This window comes from Acanthochromis polyacanthus, chromosome 14 (genome assembly GCF_021347895.1).
Source record: "Acanthochromis polyacanthus isolate Apoly-LR-REF ecotype Palm Island chromosome 14, KAUST_Apoly_ChrSc, whole genome shotgun sequence".
Lineage (NCBI taxonomy): Eukaryota > Metazoa > Chordata > Actinopteri > Pomacentridae > Acanthochromis > Acanthochromis polyacanthus.
This window is the reverse complement of record NC_067126.1, coordinates 37,465,180-37,482,418: the sequence shown is the minus strand read 5'-3', so window position 1 is coordinate 37,482,418 and position 17,239 is coordinate 37,465,180. Positions and strand designations below refer to the sequence as shown.

The window sequence follows — 17,239 nt, the reverse complement described above, 5'->3', positions numbered from 1 at the left end:
TTCAAATGTCCAGTTGTGCATAACATCCTCTTGCATGCCAAAAGGACTTCACCGCACACATAAGGAAGTGAAAGTTGCTGCTGTGCTGCATTAAAGACCACAATTTTTTTTAAAGATGAAAAAAATCTGTGTTTATTTATTTTACCCTGCACAAATACAAAGCACGATTCAGAACACAAATATAGACTAGAGAAGCACTCGGAGAGCGCAGACCTCGGCCATGCCATCTGTTTGTCTGTCTGTCTGTCTGTTTGTCTGTTAACAGCATAACACAAAAAGTCATGGACGGATTTTCACCAAATTTTTACAGGATGTCCGGAAGAGCAAAAGTAACAATTGATTAGATTTTGGAGGTGATCTGGATCACCGTCTGGATCCAGGATTTTTTTTGAAGGTCGAAGGACAATTGAGAGATGACCTCCAAAATCTAATCGATTGTTACTTTTGCTCTTCCGGACATCCTGTAAAAATTTGGTGAAAATCCATCCATAACTTTTTGAGTTATGCTGTTAACAGACAAACAAACAGACAGACAAACAAACTCCGGTGATTACATAACCTCCTGGCGGAGGTAATAAACATTAACTGATTTTTGCACTACAATATGACACTCTTGGTACAATAAGAAATCTTATAAAACCACCACATAAAAAAGAAAAAATACAATAGACTGTTAATACTGTACAAACACTGCAATCGACACTATAACAAAATAAAGAGAATATTTATCAGCTGGAGATGATTAAATTTTATCTTTCTGACTAATATGTAATGGATATAAACAGCATATGCAAACGCACAACTGAGGCAATATCCTGAAGGAGGATTTAAGTTGTTTCCAGAGCCGGAATCAACACAGCAGACTAATATAGACACGTTTCACTTTAACATGCTAAACTAGGTCTCCTCTGTGACGCTCATGCTAGATGACTGTCCTATGAGCTCAGCTGTGGTTTCTCTCAGGTGTTGCTGCTGCTGTTGTCAGCTGTTGTTTTGGGGGAGGCACCGGAAGTATAGAGATGGTCCTTAAACAGGCTTGTCACCCGCTTCTTGTAGGTCTTAATGGCAAAGAAGTAGATGACTGGATCCAAGCAGCAGTTGAAGTTCATCAATGAAACTGTAATCTGCAGGGCGAGCATGGATTATGAGAAGGAGATCTTGAGGTAAATCTCTGAAGTAGATTGAAAAATGACAGTTCTTACCTGTAAAGACGTCTTAAAGGCCCGCAGTTCTTCACAGGTTGGCTGGTGGTATATTTTTCGAACCATAAACTGCATGATGTTGAGGTGGTAAGGGCTGAAGCATATGATAAAGGTAATGAGGACGAGGAGAATGATAGTGTTGGCCCTGTGATTTCTCCTTGACCGTCCGGTTATGGCGTTCTGCTTGGCTGCACCTCGTAGTTTCAGGTTGATCTTGGCGTAGCAGCCCACGATGACGGTGAGCGGGCAGCAGAAGGAGATGAAGCAAGCCAGAAGTAGAAGATAGGGGGTGGAACGGGAGCCCTCGAAGTTTAGGTACTCCATGCAGGTTTGTTTTCCCTGGTGGTTCTGCAGCACAGTGTGGAACAGCAGAGGAAAGATCTCCAGAAATACCAGAGCCCAGACCAGGCAGCAGACAATGTGAACAACCTTTACTTTCCGCAAACACTGCAGTCGTTCTGGATGCACCATGACCAGGTATCTGTCCAGGCTGATGCAGGTCATGAAGCCAATACCTAGATGTGCAAGACAGATACACAGATAAACAGCCATGACAACCAAAAGTAGTCTATGACTTGATGCTTCCACCATCACAGCCCCATTCCAAAAATAACTTTAGATGTGGAAAATCATCTGTAAAATCATCTCAATCTGATGTAAAGATGTGGCTTCACATTGGTGGAAACATGCAAAGGCATGCATAAAAATATTATAGAAAGACTGGCAATGCAGTTTCTTACACTACCTGCATATGTGTTTGCAAAGAAGAGAACCGCAGTCACTCTGCAGAAAAAATCACCAAAGGGCCAGTCAAAGTGGCGGATGTAGTAAGTAATTCTGCCAGGCAGCGTCAGCGTGAACAGGCTATCAGATAACGCGAGGTTGATCAGATAGATGGAGGTGGATTTGAACTTCTGCTTCCTCTGACAGATCACATAAAGAACCAGACTGTTGCTGCAGGCGCTGATGATGAAAACTACCGAGTAGAAAATAGGGAAGATGACCACTGCAGCTCTTTGGTAGACAAACACATCACAGCTGCTCTGGTTTGGTGAGTTTTCATTTGAGTCCAGGGAGATATTTTCAGGAGCCATTCCACCTGTCATTTAAAAAAAAAGAAAAAGATCACTGTACATATTGTATCTTTACAGGCAGGAAAGTGTGCAAGACATCACTATTCTATAGAAAAAGATAATCAGAATGACAAGTACTCACAGTAAGAGATGGAGATGCCAAATTCATTTACTGCCAGTGCTGCCTTGTCTGGTTGTGGTTGTAAATTGTGCTGCGACGTCAGAAATATCTTAGAAATGTGACGTGTCAAAATCCCACCTCTTCTTTGGCATGACAAGTCTGTTGAACATTTGTCAAACTTCACCCACAGGAGATTTTTGACTCTGTGGCCTGGAAATAGAGGCTACGCTTCCTGGCTTCCAGTTTTGAAAGAAGTTTGACTTATAGTCCCCTCAACTTTATTGTTAATTGCTTTTTATCATCTTACATTTTCTTTTTCATCTTGTGTCTTATTGTTAGCCTGTCAGTCACTTGTAAAGGATTTTAAATTGCAATAACTTGTGCTGAAACTCCTATAATAATTAAAGAATGTAAGGTGTCGTGTTAGAGATGTCAGTGATGAATTTGGACTATTTCAGGGTTTTTCCCCACATTTGAATGAAACATGTCATGTCATGTGCTTGAAATTATCACGTATTTTTGAGAAAGTGCAGCTTTTGTACTGCTCCAAATAGTCCTGGTAATCTCTGTCATGTTCCAGAGCATTTTAATACACTGTAAATTCAGAGCAGGTGACGCAGTAGTTCTCCAGTCAGTTTTCAGTCAATGGCCAGCCATGGTTAAAACCAACAAGCTTATTAGGCTCCATCAGTAAGAGAAAGTTGCTGGTCACAAGATAAGGAAATGATACAAAGCCATGTCCTATGTTTTTGTTCTGTAATTAGATGACATGAAAATGGAATTGTACTGACACAGAGACGTGACTTACATCTGGTGAGATGCAGGAGAAGTGTTTAACCTCAAGGACACCATCCTAATGGTCAAGCACAGTTGTGAGAATGCAATGCTTTGGGTGTGTTTTTCAGGCACCCGCAGAATCCATCCATCCATCCATCCATCCATCCATCCATCCATCCATCCATCCAGCCATCCATCCATTCTCTATACACCGCTTTATCCTCACTGGGGTCATGGGGGGTGCTGGAGTCTATCCCAGCTGACTCAGGTGAAGGCAGGGTACACCCTGGACAGGTCACCAGTCTGTCACAGGGCTACATATACAGACACACAATCACACTCACATTCACACCTACGGACAATTTAGAGTAACCAATTAACCTCAGCATATTTTTGGACTGTGGGAGGAAGCCGGAGTACCCGGAGAAAACCCACGCATGCACAGGGAGAACATGCAAACTCCATGCAGAAAGATCCCAGGCCCACCCCGGGATCTTCTTGCTGCAAGGCGAAAGTGCTAACCGCTCTGCTACTGTGCAGCACCCCACAGCATGTCAAAGTAAATGGCATTGTGAACTTGGCCTTTGACACCATCAGCTCTTTATCAACATTTTGGACCAGCCACAGTCCAGACCTAAACCCCATCGAGAACCTGTAGATGAACTAAAGACCAGAGTGATGGCGAGGGAAGTCTTCCAACCTTCAAGACCCGGACACAAAAGAACGGTGGTTCAGAATCCCAGTGAGGACATGGAAAAGGCTTGTCAGCAGTTACAAGGGCAAATAAATATATTGTCATTGACTATGAGGAGGGAATAACTGAATAAATCTGAATGTGGTATTTTTTTTCTACAAAATGATAAAAGGACTATAATAATTCAAATTTATGAACTTCACTCAAACAATTATCTTATTTCCAGGTGAGGAAAAAAATCTATTGGTCAAATAAAATTCAATTAAAATGAATGAAATGATTATTGCTTATTTTTTTGGATATCTGTAGAAAAATTACCTTAAAGCGAGGTTCGAGTTATTTGCAACTTCTGAAGTCTTGAGGAGTTTTTTTTCTTGGCAGAATAGTGACAAAGTGAAGAAGAGAGAGTCAACTGGTATATTTGACATTACAAATCAGAACCAGGAAGTGATATAACTTTGTAGAAATGTAATGCTTTAGATTGCACATTAATGAGTGGGAGTTTGGCGAAAGGTTTAATACATTCTGTTGTAGTAAGAAACCAAAGTATAACTGCAAGATCTGCATTTGAGACAGAAAGTGTATTATGTGAACTGTTTTGGCTGTAAAGATGCAATTTAGTTAAACACACATTCAAAATTTTTAACCGTTTCAGGGCAAAGCTGTAAGGTGAGACAGATTATTGCCTATACTACACGTTGCTGAAGTCAAAACCACCTGCCATGTGATTTGTAGTGGCTAAAGTTTATTAAAACAGCTCGTGTATCTGCGCTACTGCATGCGGTATGTGCAGTATGTTTTAGAGAAAGGTTAGATGAAGTGATAGAGAGTGAGGTTTTATTTTATGTGCCTGCAACCGATGCCTCTTATGTTTGTACTCTGTGTCACTGAGGCGAATGTAGGCAGACCCGCCGCTGTGCTGATGGAAGATAGAAGAGGAAGCAGAAGTAATGCTGGCGCTGTCACAACCTGTCACAATCCTATGATGTGTGGATGAAACACTGACAGCCTGAAGAATGGCATCTCTAAACCACCAACACCTGAAGAAAAGATTCAAATGCACAAAACTCTATGTGAAATAAAGAATATATTTAAAAAAAACTGCCTCAGTGTTAGATTCTGAGAATGGTTGTCGGTGTGAAATTCTCGGTAACATTAACAGCTTCTGATGACAGGCTTAAAATAGCAGTTTAAATATTTATCAGGTGCTGGGAAACTGCAGAATGGTAGGTAGAAAGGAAGAAGTTATGTAGATAAGAGGGTAAAAATGTAGAAATAAAGTAGTCTCTTAGTTGTACACAGGGGCCTAATAGTCATATCTTGTATACTTTTGTACTTAATTTTACAATAAATTACTCAGTCCAGTTCGACCCAATTTTATACGAAACAATAATTTCTGTTGAGCAAGAAACCTCAGGCAGAAACAGACTCCGGGAGAGCAGCCGTCACCCTCTAGTGGTCGGGATCAGGGTGAATGGGAGATATGAACGGGAACATTAACAGGTGAACATGGACAGGCTGTAGTCCCCGATGCAGCGATCACAGGTTTGAGTCCGACCCACGGCCATTCACTGCATGTCTTTCCCCATTTCTCCCCATGTTTCCTGCCTTTCTCTCCACTGTGCACTGTAATGCAGGTAAAAAGGCCAAAAAACTAACTTTAAAATAAAAAACTGTGATAACTGAATTTAAAAATATTTCTGCAAAAGTAATTTTCCAACTATCCAGGGAGCGTCTCAGTCGCCTAAGAGTACGAGAGCGTTGCATTCTGAGTATAACAATTCAAGCTATGTTTGCTGATAAGGAACTATTGAGCCCTGGCTTGTACACCGGTGTACATGTTACCTAATGAGCTAATTATTGATCTATTCACTGATACTGAAGAAAGACTTTACTGCAGAGAAGGACAGTTTCCAAATACAGCCAATTGGGAAAAATCTATGCCAGGCTTAGTCCCCTTCATCTAAAGGATTGAACCCTCACGTGAACAAAGTGGCATTTTTACTGTTGACATCTGTTCTAACACTGAGATTGACATTTTTTGTCTCCTATTTATGAAATGACAGTTTGTGTAGTGTTATGCTACATATGGCAGTCTGTATACCCAATAATACTGGAAAAGGATAAAAAAAACACTCCTTTACTATACCGATATAAACACTTCATTTTAACCTGTCACTTAAAAAATGATGCACATTATCGCTCTTGTTTTATAAAAATGATAAAAGCAAAGAAAAATTGTTGAATAATAACTACAGTATGCCTTATACTGTATCTTGCCCGATGAATATATATATAAAGTGAGCAAAAGAATATGTTTTTGGCTCTTTAAAAGCTTTAACAATGATATAAGGTGGCATAAAAGTGTGGTGTTTAGGTCTTTCTTCTTTGACATCAGCTTTAAGCATCAGAGGGATCCTACACTGACCCTCACTACTCCTAGACAGCTCCCAAATACTCAGTTATCATTCCAAAAGTACCTTACACCATTAGCCTAATGCTGCCAAGCTAACAGCAGAAGTACAGTAGATGTGCGCTGGCTACAGTATCTCACTCGACTCACCCACCAAAGCGCTCCATGTTGGTGTAATTGAAATGGATGGCTGCTGGATAGGCAAAAGGTCACTAATTGTCACCAGTCAAATGCGGTTATAATACGGCTCACTTAGGTCACAATAAAAGCTTCATGGAGACAATGTCACCTGCAGGTTAGGAGCCTGCTGCACTTCAGGCCTACATTTCATGCTCCATTAATTCTGTGTGTGGAGTTAAACATCTTATACCATCTGAATGGTGCGCTGGAAAAGGAAAAGACAGTCATTTGTTGAGCACTCACCGGGTGTCCCAAGGGTCTCTTAGTGTTAAATGCTGCAGTTCAGGAAGATACGGAGTGGAGATGATCACTGATGCTCATGCATGCTCACTACTCACTCTCCCAAAATCTGCTTCGGGAATGTATAACCATGAAGAGGTTTTAACTGAAGATATGCCAAAAAGCAATGGCTTTCACCTTTCTGTTGACCTCAAATGTTATTTCTATTGTGCAACTAGATGGTATTTTTGTATTCTGACAAACTCCTAAATGTGCTTAAATGTCTGAGAATACATGACTTTTCTACGCTGTTTTAAATGTTGAACCAGCACAATGAAAAGTTGCACATGCTAGGGTGCAGTAGTGTGTTTGCAGTTTCTGGGTTGATGGGTGTGTGACATGAAAGGTCTTAGGAAATTGAAAGTGACGACCCAGCATGGAACATGCATGGAAGTCACTTCTCAGAAATGTGACCTTTTTCTGGTTGTTAAGTCAGGGGTGGGCTAGAAAAGGGGGGAGTGGAGGGGAACAAACTGATTTGAAGAGAATTATACAATAGTCAATGGCGCAACTGCAGCCCATAAAAGAACACCCCAGAGGGCATATCGTTTTAAAGGCACCCTCATGGTGGAGGGGAACCAGTGGTGTCTTGGTGAGGCAAACTGGGGATGACTTCTGGTGTCCACGACATGTGTGGAATAGCCAGCGTGGTTCCACAAACGGTGCCTAACCAAATTTGGGATGTTTTTTGCTGCCAAAATGAATTGTGTATGAAACTTCCCCCGCACACTTTGACCTCCGGTTCATTTCATCCAACCAACTTTTTGTGTTGCTGTTGACTCATTCAGCAGCAAAATAAAGCTGATGATGGATGATAAGCTTAAATAACACCCGTATTTTCACACATATGTAGAAAACAACGTGTGTTTATACATGTTTTATAATGTTGCAGTGCTGCTATAAAACATGGAACCACTAGAGGGGGTGCAATGCTTACAAATCAGAAAGAGAAAAACGATCCAGCAGTGATGAGAAAAAATCATTAAATATCATTTAAAAAAAACATTTTTATTTACATTTATATAACCACATTACAAGTATGAGCATTTCCCCGTTGTTATGAAGTTGGTGTAGAGGTGCTAAAATAACATGCTAGTGTGCATTATGTGTGTGTGTGTGCGTGCGTGCATAAGGAGACTGCTGGACATACCGCAGGGGACTCCTGCATTGTCACGGGGCCTCATGTGGCTCGTGTCTGTTCTCATCATCACCATCTCCCCCCCATGCATCAGCCGCCTGCCCTGCCCTGCCCCGGCCCCGTCTCCTGCCCCTCCACCACCACCACCACCACCACACTCGCGTGAAGACTCTCCGTTCACACTTTGCTTCATGTTTGTCACCTTTATCATTGATGAGCTATTTGTTGTTTTCCAGCACTATGGTCCCCCTCTTTATTTGCTTCATGGAGACAAGTATAGGACATGCTTAACAAGAGTAACATGAAGGGAAACTGAGGCTGTGTGAGTGTGAAGAACAGTCATTCTATGCTGGACAGCTGCTTAAACAATGACCGCAATCTTTATCATTCCATGTTTTCTTAATCTAGCGTGTCACAGTGTTGACACTATAGCAGGCTGGTTCTAACACACACCATCTCATTGTGGCTGGTGTCCTTTTGAACTGCTCACGACTTCACACCCTGAACATGCTGTGAACTCCACCTTTCTGCCACAGTTAGAAAACTGTCATGGTCATCCAGTTCAGAGAGAACTCACACATGGGGTCTTCTGAGTGGACTGTACTTGTTTAAGGATCCAGTTTTCTTGATTGTTAAAACTTTTAAAAAGTTGCTGCTCGTGGGCATTTTATAAAGAAACACTAGGACAGAACAGAAAAAGCTTTTGTTGTCGCTTCAAACCAAAAAGAACAGTACAGCACAATGAAATGCACGTCAAGATTTCAAGGCCCAGTTCTGAACAGAAAGCATTTAAGGTTGCAGCACATCACGGCAGGAGACAAAATCCATTTGCTGTAACCCAGCCAAACACCGACAAAGCCTTTTATGAACTGTAATATTTAAAAACACCCCCCTCATGGACAATGTAGTCTTCACTGCTGTATATGCTATTTCAGATAAGTTGTAGACTACGCATGAGGACTTGATTTTTGCAGAATCCACAGAAATCTAGGGACTTTGACTGTTTAGTGTGAAACATAAAAGTTCATATTGCAAAATGAAGTCATTCTAACCATATCTGCACAATTCATCTATAGTGTGGAGAAAAAAGAACAAGTAACAGACCATGGGAAACTGTACTGTTTAAAGGCATTATGGAGGATGTTTTTGTTGTTTAATTTGTCTGATTCACATAAAATGAATATACTGACCTTTAGTGGACTTGTATGTATGGTCTCTGAAAGAATAAAAAAATAAATAAAAATAACTGTGGACATGGCAGGACCTGAAAAACATCAGCCAATCAACGCGCTCGGACCGAGGCGTTTGGTTTGCTCCCTTTCCTGTCAATCAAAAATCTTCCGGCTCAGGCCTAGTTACGTAGATTACGTATGCCTTGGACTTACGTGTTTTGTGTATGTGTTGCTTTGGTATAGCTTCGTAGTTAGCTGGAGACTTGTTTTGGTCATCTTTGTTTACATAATGGCAGATAAAGATCCAGGGGGACCCAGCCGTAAAAGACAACTTCACGAGTCCTACGCAAGTTTCTGGAGGGGGGCGTTTCTTCGTAAATGTTAAGAGGGGGGAGGTTAGAGGTGGGTGAGGGAGAGGTTGTACGTTCAAAGTCGTAGGAAATTAAATCTCCTCTAATGCCTTTAACAAACAATCATAACCAAAATGACAAACAAAAACACACGTGGCAGACACAAATACACAGTGTCTTGTAGTTTTATTAATCTCATCAGTCTTAGTGTCTTAAATCATTGAACCTCATTGTGAATTAGCTCTGTTCCCTTCATGGGTGAATCAGAGACCAGCCACAGCACAGCATCACTGAGGCGTGATGGGATTTAGTGACTTGTTAAGGAACATGGATCCTTTGCCAGTACAGAATCTGACGCTGGTTCAAAGAAGAACTCCCAAAACAGCCCTCTAGTTGTAGTGTGATTTAGTTTGTATCGTAAAATTAAAGCTTTGAAAAGCAGCTGAGCAGCACCATCTTCAGGATCTGCATTGAAATAATTGCTAAAAGCATGTGCTTCTGTTATAACCTTGAAGCAGTTGTTTATTGCTTTTTACTATAGTTTGTTTTTTTGGGGTTTTTTTGCTGTTGTTGTTTAGTTTTCACTGTATTTTCTGACCAAGGTTCATATTTGCTCTAAAACAGTTGGATGTTTAGCATGAAATACAAGTTTAAAGTGCAGCAAATTTTAAATGCATAACTTTCTGATTGTACAGAAACTGTGTGAAAGTATAAAAGCTCATCAATATAATGTCAAACAAAGGCGTTGTATTCTTGCCGTCTGTTCCTCTTCACTAATGTTACGCCAACATGTACACACTCTGCTTAAACAAAGCCGGTATTCGTTTGTCTCCCGTGACTCAGGTTGCGTTTGAAGCCTTGTTTTGTGGTCGGCGCCTTGGCAGGTTTTTCAGGTCATCTGAGAAATCGTGCATATTTTGAACGTCATTTCGGCTGTTGTATCATTGTTTTATTCACAGAGCATGGTCTAATTATTTCAACAGCTCTCTTCATTGGGGAGCAGACTGACAGTTGCCATCATTGAAGTGATCAGTCTGTTTCTTGGACTCGGCTGAGGCTATTTGATGTATATTAACAATAATTGGTGCCACCGCCACAATGATGTTTAGTAAACCTTTGTGCTATTTTCCAGGAGGATGCCCACGAGGAATTTTTCAGTCGCTGCTCGGTCTGCAGAGACGCCTTCGGAGTCAGGACAGCTGGGGAGCACTGCTGTCCTCTGCAGACCTAATCATCATTATCACCTTAAAGGACTTAGAAGTCTCTCTTGTTGTCTCTTCCGATCAACGGCAGACTGATATCCGCCTCATATAGATTAGTCTGCTACTGTACATTGCATCCAATGAATCCTATAGAGAGAATGGAAAACAATGTATCATTTGAGTGAGAATTTAAACATCTTGCAATTGTGACATGTGAAAAAGCCATGAAAATAAGGTTTAAATACTATGCTGGTGATTAAAATGAATTCAGAAACAATATGCATTGTAGAAGATAGCATAGTTTTGCCACTAAACACAACTTAAATATGCTAAAAACAAACTCGTGATGTCCTTTTGAATAGATTAGTAAGAAGATCTTTGATGAGGAAAAACAATACAGTCCTATTTGATAATAAGTTAAAAAAAAAAAAAAACTACAGTTGTTTGGTTATTGAAACTTCTTACTGCTTGTCAGCTGTAACACCTCTTGTCATGCCTTGTCATTCTAGTTGTTTGACACAGCACGATTCCAGTTTTCTGTGTTTGTCGCTGCTATGTTTGATTCTGTGGTTAAAGCACAAGTTAGTTTGCGAGGTTCCTTGTAATCTGGCAACCAGTGAGGTGGCGATGTCTCGAGTTCCAGCATCTAGCAGCGACTCCAGCAGGTTTTGAATCTGCCAGATTCTACAAGTGAATGAGAGGCAGATGTGTGGTGACAGCACTACGCTCATTAGGCCGAATCAGTGTCACACTGTGACAACTGGCCAACTTGAGGCTTCTCTCGTCACTCGGTACTTACTCCATTCAGTCAGGACCGGCTCGGACTCTCCCACACCTAATTTCAAACCATTAAGCGTTCCTGCTGCTTTCTTTTTGCCTAAAACGGAAGTTTTTCGGTAGATATGTCTGCCGCTCTGACAAACTCTTGCTGCAATCTTCAGTCAACTTTCTCCCCTCACTGGTGAACCGCTGCTCCACAATCCCAGCTGTGTGGTCAGTTCCGGTTCCTCAGGGCCTCCATCCATCCCCAGGCTGAAGTTGTGATATCTATTTCAGTCCACTACAGACCAGACAGCCGCCACTGTGGCTCCAGAGAATTCCCTGTCCAGCGATTACTAATAGTTGCACTATGTTCATATGCTTTAGCATCTCCAGTGTCCAAACTGCTCAGCATCTGATGGGTCGCTCTGAGCCATTAGAGCCAGTTTGCAATTATAGATGTGTGGCTGCTGGACGCAGAAACAGATGTGCTTTGATCTATTTATGGTGGGGTGGATGGGGGGTCATAACAGCTTACTTCTAGCGTGGGTCAAATCATGCAGCTCTGACATCCCTTGTCTTTCAGTTCTCTTAACGTGCACTTGTGTTTTTCAATCAGCAAAAAGTTTAGTGATGAATGGGCAGTGGGAGAGTGCAGCGATAGCAGCTGCAGTGTGAACGTGTCAGCACACATGCATAACCACGCATGTGTGAATGTTCTGCATGTGCGTTTATGCCTTTAATCGGCATGTGTGCCAGCCGCAGACGAGCATGTGCGGAGGTGAGAGCTTATTGAATGGAAATTCACACAATCCTGTTGCACTAAATTAAAAAGGGACTAATTCAAGCCCCATCTGTTTAAGCACCAAAATTCACCAAAGGGCAAAATAGTCAGTGTTGCGGTGCATTTTTAACGCCTTGTCTCTCTTTTTATTTCCCCCTCAGACTGAAGTGCTTTGGGTGGTGAAAAATGGAAAACAAATGTTCTGTTGACAGCTTTCTTATGCCCAGGGTGTGTGAGTATTTATATCATAAAGGTGCCAACACATCCTGGTTTTACAGGCTGACCATCGCTGGGGGGAGAAAAGTAGGGGGGACAGAGGGGGGTTATCCTGTAGCTCATTCTGGTAATTACTAGATCAGTGATGAATAGGCCTTGATAAGCCTGTGACAAATTAGCCAACAACTAAGTCTGCTGTGGCGTGAAATTCTTATTCATTTTAAAAGAATTTAGCTTTTTAAAAGTAGGACTTCTAGAAATGGAACCTGCTGATCCCACTTTAGGTCCTGGGGTGACTACAGTACACTGTGGACCTAGTCTGCATTAAGACTGTGTTCATGTCGTGGACGTGCTGTAGCCGCTGGGCTGTTTAGAGCTAAGTATTAACTCCACTTAGATGGGAGCTTTTATGTAGAGTACGCCTCAGTAATATTCAGTTCTACAGTCATTCTTCTTTCCTGTCACTTGTCTTATTGTCACCGCTTTGCTTGTATTAAAAATTCACGGGTCACTTGTATGGCATTTAGTGCTTGTCTCCACTGTTCTGCATGCCCATGCTAACTAGTCAATTGTGACCACTTTTCACAGCAGCAACGCCTTGGGCGAACTTCATAATAATATGGTGTCAGTGGCAAGCCTGATGGGAAAATGGTAATAACTCCACTACCAATATGAATAATGAATGAACTCATATCATTTCATAAATCGGATGGGATGTACAACATATGGAAATAAGCATGCATATTCTTGCCACTGGGTTACACCGGTAAATAAAAGCACTCAATTTAAAAAAAAAACTGCTTTTGCTGCTATAATGCTGTATCCTGCATGCCACGGCCTGCAGCATGCTATGGAAACGCTGTCTCCTGTGCCATCACAGAGGTGCATTTGACAGAGCGCACACGGGGAGTCTTGCATTGACATTGTGCTGCGAGCAGATCTGTCCTTAGGTGAACCATGTGTACACAGTTTTAGCTCCTCTCTGATGTAGGTTTTTCTCTCAGTACACCAGCGTCATGTTGCAAGGCCACCATCCCACTGTGCTTGTTCAGCGTCGGTGTGCAGAGAGGAGTAGCATGAACATTCATTCATAAGTTTGCATCCGGAAAAATACTGCCCACAAAGGATTTGGAGATCTCAAGAATTGATAGAGCTGAGTTGTTCATCTTTCCTTGTTATTTTCTAACCTAAATGCTTCTTGCAGGGCATATTTTATTCAAAGAGAGAGAGCTGCATCTATTTAAAGGTAACTAAATTATACATGTTTATTGATTGTCAAATTATCCAAGCAGACACTGAAACGCTGAAGCTCAATCCCTCAAGAAAATGCCCAAGAAGTTAATATTCTGAGGTCTGGCTGGACCTGCTCATTAATTTAGTTAAATGAAGTGAGAGAGGGAGAATCAGAGTGAACCGAACGGGAAAAAAGCCCTTAAAACCATTTCCTGTGATGTGGGTAGTGTGCAGGAAAGTCTAAAGCTCAGTATATGTCTTTCCCTGTCTTGTTCACTGCCTGTCCTCTCAATACAATTGCATAATTATCACATTTTACTTGTAGTTGTTTTCCCAAGCATGTTTCTTTCCCTTATAGCACTGCACCGTCCCTCTCTCCTTGTTTCGCTCATGATTGCTGGGTCAGTAACTAGGTGGTGGATTGGGTCAGGGGGCGCAGTCTGGTTTTGTCCACCAGCTTTGGGCTGTGAAGACTAATGCCTCCTGACACTCTCAGCTCCATCAGTCCTGGCAGCATCATTTTAGTAATGCAGAAGTCATCGGGGCCTGGGATTGCGTGAGGGCTCTCATCTGGAAACCCAAACAACCTTAACCTCATTGAATTCCTGTTGATGAATTCAAAAATTAATGAATGGATTAAGTTGCTACTGTGTCTCGCTGTATTAAACCATGTTGTTGGGGATCTATGTCGGTTTTTGATTAAATGTCTCTGAAATTGAATCGGTTATCGGGTTTTGTAGACGAGATACAGCATATTCAAAAGCATTTGTTCACGTTAAAGTCCGTACACTATTGAATGAGGTGAGAGGTTGTTGCATTTTCAGTTCAGATGCCAAAGTTTAATCTGAACTGTGAGGCCTCTTTGGCTGGTGCGCTGGTCTTTTCCAACTGCACTCCACTTCCTTTATGGGCACTCAGCTGAATTGTTGCTTAACCTGCGCAGTGACCCTGCCACATGCTATCTGCACCCTTCTACCCCGGATCCACCACTACACTATTCCCCTCGTGGGCAAGGGTTTTGCTATGCGTCAACCAGAGCCACTCACTTGAGAAGGGAAATCCATAAACCTTGTGTTAGGGCAGAGAAAAAAAGTCAGCACCAGTGCTTACTCATCTGTTAAAAACGGAGTGATCTGCAAAGTTTGTATGAGAGGGTTTTTGACGGTGCCCTGCTGCTTTGTCAGTGCAGCACATGCTGCAGGCACTGGCATCCCCTATTGCCTTCCAGGTCATTGGCCAGGCTCAGCAGGAGGTGGGCTTCTAGCCCCATGACACGTCCCTGATTCACAGCTGGATCCGTAACAAGGTATCATAGCAAATGAGTCGGTAAAACATCACTGGTTTGAAGAGCATGAAAAATTGTCATGATATCATTTGTAATTCCTGATCTGGACTCCGGTTTGAAGGAGAGAGAGAGAGACAGAGAAGGAGAGGGAAAGAGAGACCTGGTAATGAAGGGGCTTTATTCCTCTCTACCATCTCCACCAGTCTCCCCTCCGCCACCCCACAGCCTGACCCCCAAACTGATGCCCGAGGGGGGAGATCCAAGCTAATGTAAAGAGGCAATAATTAAACATCTCGTGATTCTCAGCCAAGTGGCTTATAGGTGTTGCTCTCTTAACATGAGAGCTTTATGACACATTGTCCAGTTCTTGAATGTGGTTTTTTCTCCTCATTACACATGACTCATGAGTGGTCGTGATGTGTCAGATTGGGCCTGTCCTGGTGTGCTGTGGCGACGGTGGTGATGTCTGAATAGACTGTCCTGGGTAAATTAGGAGGAGTTAGTGAAATTTCGCCAGGCCTCAGAAATATTACTGATGCTGAGCAGAGAATTTATTGCACACCTTAAATATCTTTTTCTCAGTGTGTTTTGTCATTTGTAAAATCATGATTAAAATGCATTATTTTCCAGACAAAATTAATGACTTTTTTGTACATAGTCATGTTTATCTTTTATAGAAATGACTTAAAAAGAAAATTGATAAATTAGCCCTTTGCTAAATTGTGTCATTGCTATTGTGAACATATTTGCTTCATGCATTTATCTTTCTTCAGAAGGCAGAGCTGTTAAATAAAAATCCAATTATTGTATTTAGCAAAAAATAATGTATTGTTATAATTTTAAAAAATCAGCTGTTATGTTATGCAATATATTAAGATGCATAAACCCTTATGATCTTTAACCTTTCTATGTTTAGAGTGCAGTTGGCTGTGACACTGTGTGCAGGTTTGATGGATGCAAAGAATGGACAAACATCAGCTCCCTCTAAAACCACAATGGAGACCTTGGATCTAAATGTCATGGTTTCATAACGGATACACTGACATTTGTGTGATGGGATTTAGCCATGGGTTAATATAGCCATTGCTGGCACACTGCATTGATGTCCATCTCACTTGGGCTGTGAAGTCTATCTCACAATTTTTTTCCCCGGTGCCCTCACAGAGGTTTCTTTCAAAGGAATGAATTGGATTCTATGCTGGTTTAAACCAATTATTTTATCAGGAAAAAAAACTGTTTGATATGTAGGTTTGTTTTATATGATGTTAATGTGCCTCAGGAGCTGTTCAGATCATTCTTTTTTTTTTGGTGAGTGTTGGACTGGGGTGGATGGGGTGGGGTGGGGGGGCTGCTGGGTGGAAGGCAGGCGATCAGCATTAAAATCAGAGCCATGTAAATCTAATCAATTATACAGTTTTTCAGATAAAATGTTGGTAAATCAAAACACATTTTCCAAAAGTCACAGTATAATGAGAAATTTAAATTGGAAACAGAAACCATTTGTTTATTATAAATGCCAGGGTGAGGTGGTGACTTGCCATCCATAAATTTTGTTATCCTTTCATATTCCTTTTATCTATGACTACAGCTTTGGCACTCGTTCAAGATTTTAATGAACCCAGACTTCTGAGGCATCAAGGCCTAGTGATGCATTGTCCATTTGGATGGGGGAATACTGAGGGGGACAAAGGCAAAAAGCTTTATCCTGACATTATATTTTATATTCTGTTGCCTTACAGGGGGGTCATTAGGTGATTGTAACATTCAACAAAATAACAGATTGACAAGAATAAACACATATTCAGCATATATCTGAAATTAACAACCAGACTGACAAGCTTGCACGCCGGTGTGCGTGTGTCTGTGTGTGTATGTGCATGTGGCAAGGGGTGACTTGAATCAAAAAATAATTTTCTGTGCTTTATGAGGACACAGAGAACCCCCCTGCTCTGGCGCGACCTGGTGTCGGCTGCTTTCTTGGGCTCAGAGGTTCCTAGGGGAGACCAGAATGGAAGTTGAGCATCTTGCTGTGATCCAAAGAAAGTGTGCCAAATGCTATCAAAACTGGATTAGTAGACAACAATTGTGTTCGATGAACAGAAGGGGGAGGGAAAGAAGTAGTTTCCAAGTAACCCGTGGATGGAATTTTCCAACTCCACTACATTTTTATCTCATGCAGGAATGGATGTGCACATAACCTGCCTTTGTTCGGACACGTGGTCTACATTTAAACATGCATTATTTTTTATCAGCTGAGATTTATTTCAGATGACAGAATGAAGGATGTATATTTACGTCATTTCGGATTTTATCACCTTTGAGGATTGGTCATGTTTCTGACATTTGCATTACTTTTGAAGT

General features: G+C 41.6%; 1 protein-coding gene across 1 annotated transcript; it reads right to left on the bottom strand.

Moving 5' to 3' along the window:
* Nucleotides 1–504: 504 nt before the first annotated feature.
* si:ch211-184m13.4 (uncharacterized protein LOC798560 homolog) lies at nucleotides 505–2,296 on the bottom strand. Its single transcript, XM_022195211.2, has 3 exons — nucleotides 1,948–2,296; nucleotides 1,203–1,717; nucleotides 505–1,124 (listed from the first exon to the last, which is right to left on the bottom strand). The coding sequence occupies exons 1-3, from the start codon at nucleotides 2,294–2,296 to the stop codon at nucleotides 960–962; spliced, it is 1,029 nt and encodes a 342-aa protein (XP_022050903.1). The 3' UTR covers nucleotides 505–959.
* Between the last annotated feature and the right edge of the window lie 14,943 nt (nucleotides 2,297–17,239).

Bases quoted from the DNA above. Each gene is read 5' to 3' on its own strand.
- si:ch211-184m13.4 (XM_022195211.2), bottom strand. From the start codon at position 2,296: ATGGCTCCTGAAAATATCTCCCTGGACTCAAATGAAAACTCACCAAAC. The intron at 1,718-1,947 runs GTAGTGTAAGAA...TTGCACATCTAG, and splicing joins CTTTGCAAACACATATGCAG to GTATTGGCTTCATGACCTGC. The intron at 1,125-1,202 runs GTAAGAACTGTC...CTCGCCCTGCAG, and splicing joins CCTTTAAGACGTCTTTACAG to ATTACAGTTTCATTGATGAA.